Source organism: Rhagoletis zephyria, unplaced genomic scaffold (genome assembly GCF_001687245.7).
Source record: "Rhagoletis zephyria isolate East Lansing unplaced genomic scaffold, Rhagoletis_zephyria_1.1 Rzeph_scaffold_04566, whole genome shotgun sequence".
Lineage (NCBI taxonomy): Eukaryota > Metazoa > Arthropoda > Insecta > Diptera > Tephritidae > Rhagoletis > Rhagoletis zephyria.
Genome location: NW_016161649.1, coordinates 1 through 22,410, shown reverse-complemented (window position 1 = coordinate 22,410; position 22,410 = coordinate 1). Strand labels below are relative to the sequence as shown.

General features: G+C 36.9%; 1 protein-coding gene across 1 annotated transcript in view; it reads left to right on the top strand.

Moving 5' to 3' along the window:
- The window catches only part of LOC108370901 (uncharacterized), a gene marked incomplete at its 3' end in the record, with an annotated part of 42,292 nt that extends 20,050 nt beyond the window's left edge, over positions 1–22,242 (top strand). Inside the window, exons 4-13 of the mRNA XM_017626334.1 lie at positions 15,645–15,764; positions 16,423–16,484; positions 16,547–17,628; positions 17,815–17,856; positions 17,914–18,158; positions 18,231–18,477; positions 18,539–18,787; positions 18,861–19,100; positions 21,801–21,866; positions 22,054–22,242. Of these exons, the coding sequence (XP_017481823.1) occupies positions 15,645–15,764; positions 16,423–16,484; positions 16,547–17,628; positions 17,815–17,856; positions 17,914–18,158; positions 18,231–18,477; positions 18,539–18,787; positions 18,861–19,100; positions 21,801–21,866; positions 22,054–22,242 (2,542 nt within the window). The remainder of the gene's footprint in view (positions 1–15,644; positions 15,765–16,422; positions 16,485–16,546; positions 17,629–17,814; positions 17,857–17,913; positions 18,159–18,230; positions 18,478–18,538; positions 18,788–18,860; positions 19,101–21,800; positions 21,867–22,053) is intronic.
- Positions 22,243–22,410: the final 168 nt, after the last annotated feature.

Here is a 22,410-nt window from a genome sequence, read left to right as displayed (position 1 = left end):
AAAAAAAAAAAACAGGCTCCTGCTACTAACGACTAAGATTTAATAAAAAAATGAATAGATAAAAGAATTTCAAAAACCGTTATTTGAAAAACACAACAGGAAAGTATTAAACAAAAAAATATGTCAAATAATAAAAATACTTATCTCTACCGTGTTAAAAGCTATAAATATGATAACCATTAAATATTAAAGAAAAGGTAGTACAATTTCCTCTTCATAGTTGTAGCGCAAAAACAAGGAAAACTAATAAAAAAATAAAATAAACTTGGAAAAAAGTTAAAGTAATAAGCAGCAGCAGTATAACTAACTACCAGAGTCACGAGAACCCATGTAAACTATTTATGTATGTAGTCGAATAGTTTACTAAAACAACTCCTCGAATGGAGATCTAATCAAATCTTAAAGCCTACATACATACATACATATGTAAGTATAATCTAAAAATATTGTATGTACATACATACATATATTGGACGAGTAGATAACTTCGAATTTGCCTTAAATTTTTTAATTATATCCAAGTATGTACACTTATGTGCAATGATTACAGTCACAACGCCATAGTTGCCCGCATTGGATCTTTGGTTCCTACCAAGGCAGCAATTGGAAATAGGCGTATTTGTAGCAATTTTTTTTTAATATTTTCAAATAAAAACGGAGCTCTTTCAATTTTGTGCGCATGTATTTTATGCACTACATACAGTATTTAAAACAAAAAGGCTTTTAGTTCTGTAGTTTAAGGTTTAAGGTAGCAGTTTACAAGTTCACAAACGAAATTGGCTATTGTCTTCCAAGCGTTTTACGGAGAAGTATTCGAAATCAGCTTCATATAGTATTTTCAGTGTAAGTTTAATTTTTGTTTGTACTTTTTTAATTTTTTAGCTACATACTTCCGTAACATTTAAAATTTTCTAATAAGTACTTGCATGGTAGTAGTCAATCCCAAATTATTTACTTATACGTACACTGCTGGAACAAAGTATTGGCACAGCAAATTTGTCACAATATTTGCAACAATTTTTATTCTAATATTTTTTCGCCAGTTTTGTATAAAAATATGGTTCATTCTACAACAAAAAACATAAAAATATAATTCCTAAACTTTGTGCAAAACTCTCGAAAATTCAGCAAATTTTCATCAAAAATTTCAACTTTTTAATCAGATTTTTTAGAATTTTTCTGAGTATGCAGTTTTGCAGTCCATTCTAGTAAAAGAAATGCAAGTTCGGAGTTAGTCAAAAATCGCGTTGATTTTTGAGAATTTTTTTTTTGTTGAAGGTGTTTTGCATTTTTTCCTTATAAACAATTTTCGAAAAAAATTTTTTGTATGGAAGAGACTGCGTGAAAAAGTTTGCAAAAAATCAACGGTAATGCCTAGCTGCTTAAAACTTGCACTTTATTACAATAAAATTGATTGGGCTACAAATCTGCATACTCAAAAAAATCAGATTAGAAAGTAGAAAATTTGCATGAAAATTTGATGAATTTTCGCGAGTTTTGCACAAAGTTTAGGAGTTATATTTTTATGTTAAAAATATTAAAAAAAAAAAAAAATAAAATAAAAATATTAGCGTAAAAATTATTGCATATATTGTAAAAAATTTGCTGTGCCAATACTTTGTTCCGGCAGTGTATGAATGTAGTGCAAGTGGTTGAGGAAAATTCATACACCTGTGTTAGTACAAAAAAGCAAATAAATGTATTCCCTCCGAGTATTTAGTACAGCGCACAGTACTTTAAACTATTCATAACAGCTTAATTTTGAGATCTCGCTGAGCTTTTTCTTATTTGGCCGTTTGTCGGTTTGGGCCGAGACCAAAACAGCTTCGCCAGCAAAAGGAGCTCTAAAATCGCCAAAAAGACCGTGTGCGTCGATTTGCATATCGAGTATATTTTTCAGAATTTGACGCGATGAACGTACGCGATATTTGGCGCAAACGGCGGAATCTCATTTCTTGTGGATCTTCGGCTATGTATTCACTAGACCAAATTCTGCTTAATAACTGCTCCTCACCGCCGGCTTTCAACAGCTCAGCCGGTATGCCGTCGGCTCCGGGGGCTTATTGTTTTTAAGCTGCCTTATTGCTGCTCTCAACTCATCTTAGTCAAGTGGAGGGACGTGAGTTTCGTCCTTATACATTGGTTCGGATTCTTCTTCATCAAAGGCGCCACCCGTGTCGCCATTTAAGAAGCGTTGAGAAGTGTTATCTCCACATCGAAAGTGTTCTATGGACATCTGTTACCAGATTTCTGTCTTTGCTGTCTTATTTTCTGATATAATTTTCGAACCTCACTGTGCTAACTCATCAAAATGAAAGCGTCAACTGTTTCCCGTACTCGTGTCTTCTGAATTAAATCGAAATGTGACTGACGAGTCCAGTGCATCGATTTTTTAGACCTTTGCGATTCGAAATTTCGTTTCGGGATTGCGGCATTGGCTTTGTCATTTTGAATTTAATTAAAAAACGATTGTTATCTCAGGGCTGTAAGGTGAGATCCCATCCCAAGAGTGTAGTGATGTTCCGATTTCAGTACTTAGAAGTACAAACTCGAGTACCTCTACCAAGTATCGAGTATTTTTGTACTTCGATACACGTGTGCAAGTACTTCATGGGTATCGAGTACACAGTGCAAGTATTTACTTGTTTGATAAATTTAGGAAAATCAACTGAAAATAGGTCTGTGTTGTAGTTTTTGAAAAAAAAAAACGATTAACCACTTGATTTTGCTAGGCTTAGATCTAAAAAAACGCTTGAAAATGGAAAAAAGTCGTAATTAGCGCAGGATGTGTAGCCAGCGTGTGATTTTCCTCAGCATCTTCTAGAATTCGTTTTGATACAGAAGAATCAAACACAAGTAAGCTATTAGCTTTCTCATTACTTAACGACTCCTGTTTCAGCACTTTCAAGTAACCCCATTTCAAAATAGGAGGATATCAAAAGGCATGTTTCCGCTTTTCATAAGCCTTTCTCCACTGCATGTTGAACTAAAATTTCTCGTCTGAGTTAATACTTGCGAGTACAAGTAGAATTGATAACGATATTTTGAGTAACAACGAGTACTCTTTTCGATACTTTTAATTAGTGTTGGGAAGTATTGAGTAATTTTGAGGGTCGAGTTCTTTTGTATCGATACTTTTAAGTATCGGGTATTTTACAGAGTACTGAGTACTTTCTTTAAATATACACATGTTGGTAACATTTCAATACTTAGGGTAGAAATCTCACAAGCTGGCAGTATCTTATTCAACGATCCTGAGTACATGTATCAAAGCGACTATTAGAACAGAGTATTTTTGAGTACTGAGTACTTTCGAGTTCTTTTAAGTTCTGAGTACTTTCGAGTTCCTTTTTTGAGTACTGAGTAATTTCGAGTTCTTTTGTGAGTACTGAGTTCTTTGGAGTACTCAGTATCGATACTTTTAAAAATCTGGTGCTGTCAATCCTTTTGAGAATCGAGTTCTGAGTACTTTTGGTATCGATACAGCCCAAAACTACTTTTAATGAATACAGGCATCGAGTACATGATGGTATCGGACGAGCACTAGTCATGTGCGTGTGGAAATACAGTTATCATTTACCTTTTTAATTTTTACTCAGACATAAGCATTCTCAATTGGCCTAATATAAGAGTACTTAATAGTTATGAATCATATTTTTGTTTCTCTAGCTAAAATTTCCCGGTAGGGTTATGATAGCGCGTGCATTCAGGACTATACATAGATTTTCAAAAACTTTACGATATGATTTAAAACGGTTTAGCTTGGTTACATTCACTTTTGTAAATATGTTTCATTTTCGACTAATAATTTAGATATTCAAAAGCATTAAGTATTCAAAGTGTTAACCAAGTACGAAATCTAAGGTGCATAAAAGAAATTTTAATAGGAAAACTTAGTAAATTAAAATCCCAATAAAGTCTTTACCTTCTGTATGCATGTATGTATTAATTCTTTCATATCCATGTAAAAAAAAAATACTGAACAAATAAAAAATAAGAAATCCTATGCAAAATATAATGAAAAAAAAGATAAAGTTGCATAGAATATTTTTTGAAGATTTTCATAGCACAATTTTTGTGAGTTGCAAGTGCATACTTTATTATTACAAAATATGTATTCATATACATGCGTATGTATATTTTTTTATTATTTAATGATTTGTAGCTAGTGAATCAGCAGTAACAAGTTTAATGGATAAATCAATACACACATACATACATACCTATTAGAGATTAGAATTTGAACGTAATGTAGACAAAGAGGGAAGAAAGATTATTGCATTCACAACTTTTTGATAATGAATTAGTAAAAGAAAACAAAAAAACCCTAATTGGATGATGAATTTGGTACCTTTACATATTGACTTAATAGAAAAAAAAATAAAAAAATTAATTATATAGTAAAAAAATATTTAAAAATAAAGCGAATGCATACATGCACATAAAATTGACACACTTTGTCAAAGTGCTGAAATAAGGGCCTCGAAGCACTCCATCAACTTTGCAGATGAGAAACAAACAAAAAAAAAAAACCTAAAAACTATAACTTTGGCGCGATATCTGGTGCTGCTTGCAGCGAGAACAATGGTGAACAATGGAAATGCATTTTAATTCTGGATAGCATTGTACCTTAATTGCATTAGAAATTATACATAAGTACGTACGTGCATACATATATTAATTAAATTCGTATGAAAAGTAAAATTTAGAAAATTTAATTAAAATTAGAAATACACACAAAAATGCATACAAATATGTAAGTACACATATAGCAACGCATGTAAACGAGTGCATACATAAAATCATGTAAACAACAACAAAAAAGAAAATATAATACCGACTTAGTAATGCAAAATGTCAAGCGGTGAAGGAGCGGTTGATCACTTGGCGTCCGTGCAAGTCGGATCGCTCCCAAGCTCGTCCTTCCAGTAAAAATTTACAAAATCAACACAAAAAGTAATTTCACTGCAGCAAACACTAAAGAGAATTATGAAAGTGTAATGCCGCCTACACACGAGGCAACCGTTGCAGCAACGAAGTCATGCTGCTTTGGCTGGCCTCGTGTGTAGCCTAGTTCGTCACCGCAATCGTGTTGTCGCAACCGTCAGCTGAATATGAAAACAATTTGATATTTTACGTTGGTTGCCGCGACGGTTGCTTCGTCTGTAGTCAGCGTAATAAACAAATAGTCAACATGAAAATCAAGTAACGAAGCAAATGTTTGAGAAAGAAGAGACGATAAACAAAAAAAAAAAAGCAACAGAAACAGAAACCAGATAAAGATGAATTGCAACAAAATACCATTAACGACAAGTAATTCCTTTAGCAAAATATTTACGAATGCATACTACATAAAATGCAGACAAAAATATAGAATAAAATAAATTAAGATATATTAACTAACTGCAACCAGAACAATTAAATAGTAACAAAATAGAGTAAAAATAGAACAATAATGCTGAAATTAATAACAAAAAAAAGAAAATCTGATATAACTTACAAACATGCATGGTATTATTGAAATTTTTTTCATATTTTATAATTACTTACAATATACGAAAATATTATACAACATTATATATATGTATACATTTCTTATACGAAAATATAGCAAGTACACTGTATATTATTTAACAGTTGAGTTTTATAATTATTTGCAAAAGAAAAGATTAACAAAAAAATAGTAGTAGCAAGAACCAAAAAAAAATAAATATTGTAGTTTTTATTTACATACATAACTAAAAAAATGTAGCATAAAAAACAATAATAAAAGAACGACCACAATTAGCAAGAAATAGACTTTTATGGATATCGCTTTCATTATATTGTTTTTATTTTGAAATACAGATATTTGAATGAAACTTTCATAATTTACAATCAGTATTTTATTTATCTTAAAGCAGCGAAATGAAATTCCACGGTATTTATGTAAGGGTAACAACCAATTGTTTGCGGGTGAATATTTTTCAAAATTTTTTTCCTTATAAATATTTGCTTATTCAATAACTGCGCTTCGTGCATTAAAATATACATACATCTAGAAATTTTTTTTTAATATTAAATAAAACACTTAATTTTAAGTTCAGACAGAAATTTAATTGAGTCAATTAACTTTTCCGTTTTTTGGTGTTCACACACAGTCAGCTGCTCCATTACATTTGGTACAATCGTACTTTTATTTAGTTTGAAAGTATGTTTGGTACAACTACAAATGCAGCCAAATAAATTTTCAGGAAATAAGTTCTTATTTTTATTCGTGGTATTTTCAAAGTCGTTTTCTCATCCTTCTACAAACAATCAGTTGTAGAAAAATTAGCGATACAAAATTATTCACAATCGCTTATTGAACGAGAAATTGACATTCACAATAGCCATTGGAAAAGCGATAATCGAGTCGTTTATCTACTACTAGTCGACACTCGCAATAGGGGTAATAGTTTTGTCTCGAACTGCTCGAAGAGATTCTGTTTTTATAGCCAAATTTGTGTAATGTGAATTGAGAAGTTGATATGGTATCGCAGGGAAAGGTTATCCTCTTATTTTCTTTAATATATACATATTAAAATATAATTTACTTATCCTGAGTTCCGCCCGAAAAAAAAATTCACCCGACAATTTTTCATCCGCCCATAGTAAATACATGGACACCAAAAGTGAAACGTGAGCCGGTTCGGAAAAAATTAAACTCATGATAAGGCTGATTTACTTATCTAAATTTGGATAATGTTTTTCCGCAGATTGGGTAAAGTTTGAAAATTTGACTTCCATCCCTGATAGAATTTCAGCTGTAAAACCACCAGAAACGAACAGCTGATTGTTATTGCCAGGCCATAAATGTTGCAGAGAACAGTTCTCTCCAATGCACCTTAAGTGTTTTCATCTTTTTTCTACACCTTTCACGTCGTTTCATGCTGTAACCTGCTTAAGTGGAATTTTAATTTTTGACCGGCCGTTACCTATTGAAGTTGGATGCAGAAGACGTAAAGAAAGAGAGAGGACAAAAAAGTGAAAGAGGAAACGAGAATAAAAACGAGAAGAAATCAGATAACGCCAAAAATTACGCCGCGTTGATTTGGGTATAGTGCACGCTGACACTCGGTGGCATTGGAAAACGCAACGCTTAGCGCTCCAATTTAGGGACGGCAGTAAGTCTCGCATCAAGAGTCACCGCACTATTCTTAATTTCAGCTGTAATTACGATATGATTCTAAATTTTCTAACGAAATGTCAGTTGAATTTGTGTATGAGACTCCATTTTCTTACTGTGAATGAATTTAATTTGTTTTTTTAATAATTTTTAACCCTTAAGGAGTTAAGAAAGACTGGCCTCAGAGTGGTGTGCTTTCCCCTTTTCTCTGGTGCCTGGTAATGATGATGGACATCTGCGCTCAAGCCTATGCGGAAGATGTGGCCCATCTCTGTCGGCTGTTTGCAAGAAAGTGCAAGCAATACTTAATATGATTGACACTTGGTGTAATGGAAATAGGCTCACTGCTAACCCAACCAAATCTAGTGTTGTCGGAGGGTGTCATTCCCCTCACACTTAAAGGTGTCACAATTCAAACTTCCCCGAAGTTAAGTGTCTAGTGGTAATTCTGTATACAAGACTATCGTGGAAATCTCACCTGGAGCACAAGTCTTTTTCAAAACGTAGGGTCTGTCACCAAATCATTTGGATTTTTACCTCTATGATCAAACACATGATCAGCTAATCAGTGGTATGGTGGAGCTGGCTCTCAATCAATAGCGGGGGAAATCTGCTTGCTAAACCTCAAAGAAGGATTGCCGTATGCTGTACGGGAGCTTTCTGCACAACACCTGGTGGTAATCTTGATGCACTGCTGCACTTACCCTCACATTGTGCCATCATACGTGGGAAAGCCTTAAAGGCCACCTGAAGACTAAAAAGAAACGGATGTTAGTACAGCACTGAGTGGGGTGAGGCGGACATTTCTGGCGGCAGAGATCTGAGCACTTGTATCTTTTCAATGTCACAGGATAGTAAGCCACCATTACTTTTTTGAAGAGATTCTATAATGTTGAATTCCCTGAGGCTGAATGTTGGTTTAATACCAGCACTGAGCCCAGAACCACACATTGTCGAATCTTCACTGATGGTTCCAAAACTTCACATTTCTCTTGGTGAGTATGCTTCGGTCTTCCTGGCTGAGGTATTTGCAATCTTCAAGGCCATGGACTACGTGGTGGAAAATAGGTGGAGGAGAAAGAGTTTACGTGTCTGCAGTGACAGCCAAGCTGCACTTAAGACATTGGCCAACCTAACTACTTCCCGACTAGTTCGGCAATGCAAGTCGCGACTAAGTTATGTTGGCAAACATAATGAGCTTGCTTTGCGCTGGGTGCTAGGTCTTTCGGGAGTACCCGGTATTGGGATGCGCACGTAAAAAATACATCGATGTTGTTTCCGTTGCAATGCATCGTGAAGTTACATTGACGTTGTGCGATGTATAAGTTAAAAAATGCAATTTCGAAAAAAAATGAATAAAAAAAACAACCTTTTTAATAAGGTCCAGTGTACTAATTATATTATTAAATTCAAATATCTCGGTATTTTTAGTTTAAGCTTCGTAAAAATACAATTTTGTTAGCTCGTTAAGCCTGTAGTTTACTCGGAGCCTCCCAGAAGGCACGGAACCGGCTACCAATGTTAAGTATTTGTACGCAATTTTTTATAATTTAGTCAACTGCAATTTGTGATCGGCACATATTTCTAGAGGGGTTTCATTAAACCACTTACCAAACTTTGCAAATAAATTTATAGCTAAACGGAAAGGCTTTCTTCGGTCTTATTTGTTTTAAAATTTTGGTGAAATAGCTTATGGTGATCACTTCAAAGACTAAAATAGTCCATTATGTGGTCAGAAGTATCAGAATCGGACTCGCCAAACTTGTCCTCTGGTAGATCTCGAATAATATCGCATTAATCGATACATCGGAGCTTATTCGATGCATAAAATTGGAAAAATCGATGTTTCCGATGCATCGATTAACATCGCGTATCCCTACATCAAGGCGGATCCATCGTTCTAGTTCTGAACTATTCTTCCACGTGGTTATTGTTGGGTTTCCTTCTCTAGGACATGGGTGAGCTACTATTCTCATGAGAATTATTCTCATCGTTTACCAAAACCTTAATTTGTATCGATCAAGTTAATTAGGAGCTGCATAGCAGGGCGTGGAAAATCATGATGAACCTATTCCGCTGAGTTTAACTGTACCCGCATATATGCCGGTTCTAAAGCAGAATATACACAATCAGACTTGTATGCATGCTTAATGTGACCGACCGTATTTCTTTCGGGAGTACAGTACTTCTTTTTTAGCCGTTGTACTTCGTACTTAGCGGTGCAGTCAAATACTTCTTTGCAATACTTTGTATTTCAGGTCCTGTACTTCTCCGACCTTCTGGACGATCGTCACATGGCCTTGGCGATAAATTCGTTCAAGCCCTTCAAGTCGCCGGGGGCCGATGGCATCGTACCGGCGCAGCTGCAGAGAGCTCTGAAGGTGTCGTGCAATTGGTTGCATCCTATTTATGCGAACTGCGTGAGGACGGGGTACATCCCCAAGGCTTGGAGGGTAATCGGTGTTGCGTTAATCCGGAAGGATGGCTTCCCCTGGCTGCTTCCCCTAGGTGGCTGTCGTAGAAGCCTAACATTGAGGAAGGGGTAAAACAGGTGTCGGTTGCCTTGTCCTACTTACTAAAGGAACTATCGGTAAAAGGTGAAGTCTCTCGCCCAAATTAATTCATTAGCTCTAGGAAATCACATTTAAGCCTATCTTGTTTCAAGGAGTCCTTGTCTGGTGAAACTCACTAGAGAAGCATATTGCAGACAGAATTGTTAAGATGGAAGCATTTTGGCTTGCACTTCTGAACAAATACTGGGCTCTCATGGATCGAAATTAGCCGCATTCGAAATTTCTTAATCGCCTCGCGGCGTTAACTTAACCCAACCTAACCTGTACTTCTTTGAGCTATGAAATTGTTAGTTGGCCACATTATACATACTTGGTCGCATGCCAGTTCAGTATACAGCGACACGTTGTTCAAATATCATTTCGTTGTAATAGTTGAAGTGAGCGAACATCTACTTCTTCTCAGCAAACATTTCGAGGCACAAATTATGCAAAAAGACGTAACAAACATCCTCACTAAAATGGAAAAAGTCGTGACTAATAATTTTTTTCATAAAACTATGTGGGGAGTTGTAATTCAATGAAATCCAACATATCAATCAAAAAGTGAATATTGAATTTTTTATAAGTTACGACTTTTTGCATTTCGGCGACGGTGTTTGTTAGGTCTTTTTGCATTTCACGTGACGATATATGATTTATGTAGCTACATAAATATATTAAAAAAATATTAAAACAATTTAAAATTTATAATTTTAATAATTCATCCTTATACAGTGACTGAAACAAATGACCACGTGTTGATTTTCTTCAAATATTCGTAATGTTTTTCGAGCTAATTTTTTTTGTTATTTTTAAATAAAAATCTCGTCTAAGCTTTAACCAAAACCATGTAAATCACAGTTTCAAATTTTATACACAATTCAGGTAAATGTTGTATAACGTTTGAAGCTTAGACTATATTTTTATATAAAAATAACAAAAAAATTTAACTAGAAAAAGATCGAGCCCTAATCGCCAAAATAACGTAAGCGAAATTTTTTTCCAAAATTTTCATTTTGATGTAGAAATATTCCTAGAGCATCTAGATGCATTTCTGCATCAAAAATAAAATTTTGAAGAAAATGTCGCTTACGTTATTTTGGCGGTTAGGGCTCGATATTACGAATACGAGTCACCGTACATACATAAGTCGTTTACACGGCTTCACATGGGCTCCTGTGTTATTTTTTTTCACGACATAGCCTTCTGTAAAGATATAATGCGAATCAGTTTAAAAATAAAGTTAATTGACTTATTTGTTAATCCAAATGTTTGCTGGGTAAGCACACCCGACTATGCGACGATGCGACGGCATGTCATACTTGACTTGTAGTACAGACAAGTCTGCTTGTGTATGTTCAGCTTAATCAACAGAGGATTTACATATATATTTCCCAATTTGATTTATAAATATGTATGTATGTAGGTATGTTGTTTTAATTCGATTATTTTTGCTTGCTTCCGATTAATTTTTTAATTGCTAGATTTATTTTTAGAAAAAATAACCAGTTTAAGCTCGATAACTGTGCATCTACACTTAGAATCTGTATACACACAATACATCTAAATTAAACAGACATACCCGATTAGTGATTGAATATTGTAACAATGTAGCAAACATTGAAATAAACCCGATGAAATGAAAAAGGGTTCCTTTCTATGTTTTTGCTCTCTACTCCCATTACAGCAATAACAAAACAGCGATAAATAATAAGAGATTCGAGACATGCAAAAAGCGATTAACTATAATAATGAAAGGAAAATTGAAAATTCTTTGTCCGAAATATACTCAATTATCGAAAGAAGGAATGTTTAATAACAACAATAAGAACAAGTACTTGTATGTATCTAAAATGAAAGCTAACTACTGTGGTTATAGAACAAAAGATCCAAAAGCATATACACACGTAAATCGAACAGTTTAATTGCAATATTATAACAAAGAAAAATAAAAATAAAAATTAAAATAGCAACAGTATATGAATTTTAAGAAAGAACATAAAGAGAAAAACAAAAAAAAAATTAAGAAAAAATATCTCCATTCAAGTAATTAAATAAATACTTTTTTCTGAAATAAACAAATTGAGCCGCTGTTTTATTTTAAAATGCGAATCTAAGTGGAACAGTAGTGTTGTTGAAATTTCTAATTGCCTAATGCCTAATTTCAGTCGTCAAAAAAGTACGGAAAATGAAACCCGGGATTTTTGCCCGGGATTGCCAACATTTGAAACATTAATATCTATAAGCCTGTTGGTAGGGTGATCGACTCGGTTTCTCCAAGCCGGTTTCTACCGGTTTTTTTTAGATATCTTTGGGTGGTTTCTTGAAATCTTGATTTTATCGAACAAACCGGGTTTTTTTTCATTTCAAACAAATCTTGACCTCTCAATAAAAGTTTAGAGTTTTTCGAAGTTTTCAAGGCTTTTTTCAGTTTCCCGTAAACCCCTAAAGAGTTTTAATATTATATAATAGCTTATTTGGGGATGAACTTTGTATCATATTTGATTCCATTAATTAATATTTGTCACTTAAATGTTATCTCCATATTTGGCCGAGCTTCTCCCCCAATTCGTGTTCCGCTTCTTGATATTGCCGACCCAAATGGAGAGATCTACAATTTTACTCCACCTCCGAAGAAAGTTTTTATGGCAGAATTGCACTCGGAGGTTTGTCATTGTCTGCCGAGGGGCAAGCGGTATTTGAAAAAAACTTTTTTTGATGTTGCTGGAAGCAGAAATTGAACGTTGGGCCTCCCAAGTGGCTCGGCTTCGGCGGCAAATTCACTACTGAAATGCGAAAAAAGTCAGAACTAATTCAATAAAGTATTAAAAAAAAGTTAATACAAGACCAACCGTGCACTCTGCATTAATTTTTATTTGTTTTAAATGCTTTTGATCTTAAAAAACTTTTAACTTATTTTGGTTTGCTCTTTTCTAAATTAAAACTATTTTAACTGGTAATAGTTTTATTGTAATTTTTGGTCATGACTTCATACATATTGAGCTGCGACCTAACTAGATCTATTGTGCTAACTTTTAACTAGTCACTCCAGCCTTAGGCTATTAATAAAATTAAACACTTTCCACATTCTGGATGGAGATGATAATCGTTCTCCAACGTGTATACGTCTTAATCGAGTTACATATGCGCCGGCAATCACCAGTACATACTCCGAGGTTTCCTCCTCTAGCCCAAAAAATCTGCAGTTCGTCTCTTAGGAGAGGCCCATTTTCTGCAGATAGTACCTGAGTATGCAGTGTCCTGTCAGGCATCCGGTGAGAGTTCTTAAGCCCTCTCTTGAACTGCCTTTTATCGCGCGCCATTGCGTTGCTCCTTGCAAGTCCTCTCATCCTCTCAGGAGCTCTGCAGTGTATCCTCTGGATGGACCACAGAAAGGTTGAGGACGGACAAGGCTCCGTTGGGCACCGCACTTCGCTAGAGTGTCAGCCCTTTCATTGGCATCGAAGGCCTCATGATACGGAACCCACCACAAGGTTACGCTGTTATTGATTGCAAATTTTTTCGGTACCAGTTTGAAATTGTCTACTAGCTTTGACACCGTTTTGCAAGAGTTAAGTGCTCTTAACATCCGTTATGATGTTCTTGTCCCATTAGCCTTTCTGCGAAGGCATTCGTAGACACAGACATCAAATATGAATATTTGCGTCTGGAATATGGTTGAGTATATGTCCATCAGGACATTTTTTTTTAAATCTAGGTCCATAAACGCAGACCCCAGTGTTCCCATCCTCAAGTTTGGGACCATCAGTGTACCAAAATTGAGATTCCTCGCCGAACATGGAAATTACCGTTTTTAGTGGGGCTTTATAAAGGTCAGGGTCGGTGGCATTGAGTCTGTGAGTTTTACTATGGGGTGATTTCTAAAAGGTTTCGAGGACACCAAAACGACCCCTTAAGTCCCCACTTTCCAAGCTTTTTAGGTTCGGTTAGGCTAGTGTTAGGGTGCTTCAGCACGTCTCTTTCTCTAACTAGAGGCGGTATGCCTGTGATAACTCTATGCACCTCTTTCGAGCACGTGCGCATGGTCTTCGTTATAGCCACACAAACCAAGCGGTGGAGCTTACGGATAGTGACGCTGGAGATCGTTTGCTTGCTTTAGGCCACTAGGCAATCGGCTTTATCACTGTAGTCCCCAAGTTTTATCGTGGACCCTACGATTACGTTTAGAGCAGACTGCATTATGGAGCATAAGGTCTCCTCATCCCAGCCTACCCATAGAACTACAATAGGGGAGAAAGGACCCCCCTTTAGGGCAGTCACGAGTGGTCGTTACCGTTTGCCTACTTTCTTCTAGTTCGCCTATTATAGTTGTGGACTTCAGCATGCTTATAACCCAGTCGGCTATGAGCTTAGGAATACTCATTCCTGTTATACCCACGAATATTGCTTCGTACGATGCATCATAGATATTTACATATAATTAATAGTGTTATCCAACGTTTTGGCTACGCAGTATCTTATTGTAATGCCATTGGCAAAAACTACTACCCGCGGTGGTAAAAGTGATTATTTTATACTGGTAGTTTGGTGGGATTCTCTCAACAAAAAGGTTAACGCTAAAGAATGGACAAAGTTCAACGACTGACTTCTCTACTGATAACTTTTCTCTCGACGGATCTATATGCAGGAAAGATGGTATGTAATACCGCCATTAGGCTTAAGCCGACCAAGAAATGTACGCATCCACATATCGGTCACTGTAAAATTTTGAACGATCTTACTCAGTTTCCTACAACCGACTATGTACCACCCACCTGTAATTCCAAGACCGGGTTCACGATCCTTCTTCCCTCAAGGGAGGAATGGTCATTGGACACTGTCAGGAAAAGAGGAGCAATCCATGTTTACCTGGACGGATCGAAGCTTCACAAAAGGGTTGGTGGTGGGGTTTATTCGGAACAGTTAGGCATATCGTTCAGCTTCCGCCTTCCTGACTCCTTCATGCAGTGTTTTTCAGGCGGAACTGATGGCTATCTTAAAGGCCGCATTACAGTGTGATACGATTCCTAGTCATGATATCTACATTTTCACTGACTGCCAGGCGACAACTAAATCTCTGGGAAAAATGTTGCTGACTTCAAAAGTAGTTGCTCAATGCCGCCGATCTCTCAACGAGATGGCTGGGACATTCAGCACATAGGTTGTCTGGATACCTGGCCATTGCGAAATTCAGGGAAACTGCAAGGCTGACGAACTCGCGCGACATGGAATGACATTGCCTGATACAGATATAGGGGATACTCTCAGCATCTCTCTTCAAACATTCTAATTCATAGAAGTTGCCAATGGACTAGACTGCGCGCACCCTGGAACGACTACTGCATACGCTGCATGGATGAAGACGTAGAGGACACCATCCCACATCTCTGCCATTGCAGGGCTCTATCAAAACGGAGAACAAAAGCTCTTGGGAGCCATTTCTTCAACGATCTCGAACACCTTAAGGCCATGAATGCTAGAAGCCCACGCACTTTTTTGCTAAGCACCAAGTGATTTACAGGGGAACGGGGATAATTAAAAACCTCATGCGGTATCACAAAGGACCCTAAGTCTAAGTAAGTCCAGCTTAGGACTGCCGCCCAACCTAACCTAACCTATCCTATTGTATGCTCGTTTACATTTTTAAGGAGGCATGTGTATTGTACACGATATTAAGGTCAGCTTAGCTAGAGAATTACTCTACAATTTGGCTTCCACTACACCACATGATTTCTGTCACAGAAATTCTGTGTATTCGTTTTTCTGTCCAGACAACAAAACGAAATATGTATTTTTTATCACATTCAATTTTATTTTAACAGGCGGCAATATTTGCATGTTTGAATACATTTCTGAGCGACAGCATATAAAATTAAAATATTTATTTTTTTTTTGTGATTTGCTGACAGAGAAATAATCCCATATCCCTAATTTTTCGAACGCAGATCGGGTAGCATCGAAGGCCTTTCACCCACCTCTTCAGGGCCAAATCTAATAGCAGCGCTGTCTGGTGATACAGCGTCTGTTGGAACATGGAAATTAATTAAGGGTAAAGTTTCACAAACATTTGAGGATATAAAGTCTTCGAAAAGCAGCGCTCAGGCTTTGTCAACATCAGCGCCTAAAGGTAAGTTAGCTTTACTAAAATCGCTTTGGTGATTCAGTATAAGAATTCATCCTTATTTGTAGCTGAGAGTCCGCGCCAACCATTCAAACAATTACCCAACGACCCGGATTCCGATCCCGAGAATCCCACAACACGTTCTTCCATCAGCGACGACCTGCCACTTGACTGGGAACGTAAGTCGGGCCATCTCAAAGGCGGCGATTCTGATTCCTCACTAGACGGTGAACAATTATTGCTTGAAGGGGAGGTTGAACGATCGCGCTTGCGTCGTGGTCTAGCAAATCTCAAGTCTAAAGTCAAATCAAAAGGACACCAACACTCTCAACAACAACCTCATTCACATTCCCAACAGCAAACCGGTCTTGCGACTGCAGCACTTTCATCGGCTACAATTTCCACTGCATTCGGCACCGCCTCCATTAAACCAATGAAGAAAGAATCGAGCGGTTCTAATGCGTCTTCGACGGGTTCATTGCGCGATGCATTTTTGCGTCGACGACGTCCATCGCCGACGGATCAGACCGATCGAGAAGTGGTGGTGCCACGATTGGAGCCCCATGAAGTNGGAAATTAATTAAGGGTAAAGTTTCACAAACATTTGAGGATATAAAGTCTTCGAAAAGCAGCGCTCAGGCTTTGTCGACATCAGCGCCCAAAGGTAAGTAAGCTTTACTAAAATCGCTTTGGTGATTCAGTAGAAGAATTCATCCTTATTTGTAGCGGAGAGTCCACGCCAACCATTCAAACAATTACCCAACGACCCGGATTCCGATCCCGAGAATCCCACAACACGTTCTTCCATCAGCGACGACCTGCCACTTGACTGGGAACGTAAGTCGGGCTATCTCAAAGGCGGCGATTCTGATTCCTCACTAGACGGTGAACAATTATTGCTTGAAGGGGAGGTTGAACGATCGCGCTTGCGTCGTGGTCTAGCAAATCTCAAGTCTAAAGTCAAATCAAAAGGACACCAACACTCTCAACAACAACCTCATTCACATTCCCAACAGCAAACCGGTCTTGCGACTGCAGCACTTTCATCGGCTACAATTTCCACTGCATTCGGCACCGCCTCCATTAAACCAATGAAGAAGGAATCGAGCGGTTCTAATGCGTCTTCGACGGGTTCATTGCGCGATGCATTTTTGCGTCGACGACGTCCATCGCCGACGGATCAGACCGATCGAGAAGTGGTGGTGCCACGATTGGAGCCCCATGAAGCGGTGCCGAAGGACAATAAGGCGATTGGGAAGACCAAAAAGCGAGGAATAATAGCAGGCAAAAAAGAGGTAGAAATCGAGTCGGGCGTAGAAATGATGGAGGACACATTACCAACTTTACCAGATGACTCAAAGGTTGCCGACGAAAAGCCTACTACAACCTCTGGACGTCTGCGTAATGATTTACATCTGCATTTTGGGAAAGCAGAAGAAGGCAGTGAAAATCAACGCTCACCACGGACGCCCGGCGAAGCGGCGGAGCACGCGAAATGGCAACAGGAAGTGGACACACTGAGACGTGCGGCAGAAATACTGCGAAGCGAAGAAGAAAGTCAGCGCGACATTGGATCAACGCGGAAGTTCGCTGCCAGTATGCCTATAAGTCGCGTGGCAATTCTTTTGATGGTATTGTTCCTGCCTGTGCATGGCTTTATACGCGGCGTTCTGGCGTGTTTGATGAGTTTCGCCATTGCCGACTCGTTGAGTATACTAGCACAATCTTTTATTTACAAATTCTTCCAAACGCATCCCGAACAATCCGACTTCGAGATACCAGACTACACGAAGATGCCAATTTGTGAGGTGCCTGCAGTGNTGTTCCTGCCTGTGCATGGCTTTATACGCGGCGTTCTGGCGTGTTTGATGAGTTTCGCTATTGCCGACTCGTTGAGTATATTAGCACAATCTTTTATTTACAAATTCTTCCAAACACACCCCGAACAATCCGACTTCGAGATACCAGACTTCACGAAGATGCCAATTTGTGAGGTGCCTGCAGTTGAAGAGCACAAGACAGTGAAGTCATACACAGTAAGTGTAGAGGGTTTAAAAATAATGTAGTTTCATTGGAAGTGAACTATTTTTCAGGGTTGGATGAACGAAGTTTTCAGCTACGACCCCTTAACATTTCATATATCGCAGACCAATTCGGTTTATTTGAGACTCGATGGCACCATTTTACGTGTCTCAACCACAACGTCCCGCGTACCCAAGCGGGTCATGTGGAACGAGCCACCCATAGATATAAAGCATATGCAATTTAGCGCACATCGCACATTCAATTTACTCGGCTGCAGTATTGAACTTTTGCCATTGGGTTTGGCGCGCAAGCGGTGAGCAAAAATTCTCGAAATTTGCATGTACCTTTATTATTCAAGATTAACGTTTCACTTGGCTTTGGTTAGGTATTTTAATCGAAAGTATCCGATACAGTTGATTATCAAAAAAGGCAGCGAAGACGATATGCATCTAGATCTTTCGGAAAATCCTTCAATCCTTCACTCTGCCAGAGGTAGTAGATCAGAACTGATATCAATGGATAGCAGGCTATCCCAGGTTTCCAACGATTTTATGGAACAATATACGGATTTAAAAGAAACCGAATCTAGTTCGCATGATGTTGACTTCGCATCCGCCGTTATGAATGCCGATGTGAGTATCAAACCTGTTTTCGAGCGTTCGAAAGCTTTTTGAAATTTTGCGATACTTGCAGTTGCGGCAATTACAAGACAACACACAGAACAACGATAATCTTATACCATGCGGCGATGAGGTGCGTCTCATACTCTTTGCGCGTGCCGATCGCGAGAAGGAGGACTGGTACCGGCGTTTTGTGGCAGCAAGCGAGGGCGATGTGCACGAACAAGTGCTGCGTCTGCCTAACCTAAAATTAGTAGACGATGCCGAGTTGCAGAGGGCTGTTGCAAAAGCGTCACAAATGCCTTTGGATCCCAGTGCTAAGGTAATATTATTTAACAATTACATAAATACTCGTTTATGTACATTTGTATGCTCATATTATTTCACATCCACAGCGAGACATTTCTTCAATGGAACAGGACAATAACGGGGATAATGAGTCCCACGTACTACCTCCGGATATGGCACCGCCATTGGTTGTTGAAAGTAAAACAGAGAAGAGCGAAACGTTCAAGGATATTCCCGATGATATGGAAGGGGTGCCCACCCCAACTGATACCTTCGAAGGTTTACTCATGAGTTCCAGTGCTGCGCGCAATCCGTCAGACTACATACGTTTTATGGCTATTTATCAGGTGCGTCCACGTGAATTAACAAATTTTCATGCTTTTAAATTTCTCTTTACCTTCACATCCATCTTTATTTTTTAATCAACGAAATAACCCTGCTGTAATTGCGCAGTCAGGGTTCGAAAGTGAGAAACCTTTTCCGAGTGTATGGTTTACCATTGCCTCACAAGAGCCGACCGCTTTACTAGTATATCCAAATATACATATAACGTACCTCTTGTCAACAAGCAATGGGAAATGTAAACCCAGTTAGAAACCGTGGAGCACATAATTTGTAAGCGCGCAGACTTCAGCGCAAAACTTAAGCTCAACTAAAGGGTCTGCGGTCGGCGATCGATAAAGAAGTTAAAAGAGTATTATATTTGCTAAACAGCTGCAATATTCTTCAACTTTGAATCAGGTGTTTGACAAAGACTTCAAGGGTCATACACAAATCTGGCAACACTACGGTTTTACGAGTCGGACAGATCTAGCTAACCTAAACCTGTAGGAGAGACTAAAATTTGATTTACACTTGAAATCAGAGACCGCAAGAAAATTTTTTTTTAAAATTTTTAAATAAATTTTTAAAGATACTATTGGAATTGTCTCGCATTGCATTATTGTAATTCCTGGATGCCTTTTAAAATTCTGACTTCTACTATTTAGGGCGAAGGATTATTTCTGCCGTTTAATTTTTTAAGCAAAAATAAAATGCCGGGCTAAATTTTACAGTATTTTCTGAATTGGATGTTTGGGACTACTTCGCGATTCTTGAAACTATTTCGGAAAATTCAGCACTATTTCAGTATTTTGGAGGCTGCTCGGAATTTTCAGGATTTTCGGGACCACTTCGGGATTCTTGGGACTATTTTAGGTTTCTCGGGATTCTCTGCTTCAGGGCTACTTAAAGATTTACGGAACTATTTAAGGATTTTCGCGATTCTAGGAACTATTTCGGGGTTATCTGGACTATTTCGAGATTTTCGATGGGAGTTGAGGATTTTCGAGAATTCTAGAGATTACTTTTGTAGCCAGTATTTAGTACATTAGGACGGAGTTATTTGTTCGGAGAAAAATTTTCGAAGAAAGTGTATAGCAAATTCCAATGCTACGATTAATTCTAAGCAAAAATCGTGCACAATCTACATATATCCCAAAAATTACTTTTGACCCTCCCAATTTTCAAAAGAAAAAGCAGTATATTGTAACTCTTTTGTTCGGAATTTATTTTGTGAAGTAGTTTCTTTATGTAAACGCGTATATGCCTTGAAACTGTGTAAACCTCGTAAATAAATCAATTTTGTATATAAAATTAAGGAAATTTACGAGGTTTACGTGGTTACGAGGCATTCACGCGTTTAGACGAATCGCCCTACAATATTTTGTAAATGAAAAATTAATTTCGTTCAGAAAAAATTATAATAACCGGATTTTTCTTTTAAAAATTAAGAGCGTCAAACGTTATTTTTGTATATAGTTGTTGAACATTTTTGCTTAGAATCGAAGATGCAGTTTTTTCGAAATTAAATTAGTTCACCCTCATGTCCATACATGGACAATTTTATTATTAACTACAAAATAAATACTCGTAGGTACCTAAATGCGTACTTAGTAAATACAACTTTGCCCGATATAGGCATTTCTAATCTGACGACGTGATATTTGTTGACACAATGATAACAAATAAAATGAAAAAATCTGAATTTTAAAAAGGTTTTTCTTTATTTGCTTACCAACTAAAAAGTTCTTTAATAGGTAAAAAATTACAATTGATAGCAGGGATTTAAAGATATCAGCAAAAATATGCTTTGGCGTGACGTTACAAAAATAAAAGTGAATTTTGACTTGGGTTAGAAAATTGCGAAAAAAAATTTCTGGTATTATTTGAAATATTTAGCGTTAATTTTCTAAGTTTTTAAATGTAAAAATTTTCCTGTTTTTTTTTATCAGCCGAATGTCAAAAAATAATGAATGAAAAATGAGGTGAATTATCTGACGTGACGTGACATGATGTTACGCTACTAAAATTTCAATTGAAAATTGGCTGGTTAATATTCTCTTAAATGAATTTTTAACGCAAATAAAACATGAACTCTATGTCGAATATATTTTTTATTTTGACTTCAGCGCCACCTAGCGGAGCATAAATACGGTTTTGCAGAATATCTCGACCTATCGAGACGATTTTTCTCAAAAATGTGTCTGTTTCTATGTTATAAAAAGCAGCCAATTTGGAACATAAATAAACTCAGATTTATGACTTAATTTTTTTTTGCGGTAGACCTACCGCTGGAAATGCCCATTATGCAGAATATTGGTATGAAATTGTAACTTTGATTTTTATCAGTGCCTGAAAAGTAAAAATCAGTGTTTACCGAATATTTTTTGCGCACAAAATATTCAAAACTACTTTGTCTTTATTCCTGTTTTAAAAAATTTGTAAAAAAAAATAAAAGTTTGCTAAATGTTTAACTTTTTATTATAAAATGCATACTTTTGGTACGGTAATTGCTAGAAATACCTCCCAGCGGTTCTGGGATAAATAACGATCCCACCCAGGAGAATTTACTGATTTATCTATTTATGTTGCAGTGTTTACTTTTGTATATGTATATTTTATGTGATTTTATTAAATAAATTTATTTTAAGTTGCTTTTGTTTTTTTTATGCTCATTTTCAGTTTATTATTTATTATTATTATTATTTTATCTTTTTACATTTAAGGCCGCTTGTAAAGAAGATAAAATTCCAGTTTATGTCGACGCAAGTCAATCGGAAAAATACAAGAAAGTATGTTATAATTTCTTATTTTGTGTTTTACTTAATAATAATTTATTGCAAATACTAATGATTTACTATTTATTCAATTACTGTCTAATTTATAATTCAATCACATTTGAACTTAGTTACATAGATAAATTAAATTCTTGTCCATTATCCTTTTTATAATACATACAATCTTGTACGAAATCTTTAGTCACGTCGAAGTAGGCGCCATGCGAACGAATTGTGGAAAGGTATTGATCAGTCGTTATTTTTGGGACCTTCCGGTAGTGTTGTATGGGCCAATGTGTTAATTGGACGTGTTCTCTATAGCTGCCTGCACGATAATATGGTGAAAGATAAGATCAAAGAATTACTGCAGAAAAAAATTAGCGCTATTAAGGTGAGCACCACATAAACAATTTTCCTAAATGTGACTGAAAGGCTATTGAAATTTTTTTCTATCTTTTAAGATAAATTATTTCTCACACAATACTAAATTTATGTATGCTCACATTTTTTAAAACTCAATTTTTATGCTTTCACTCAAATCGTCCACAGTTGCCTTCTT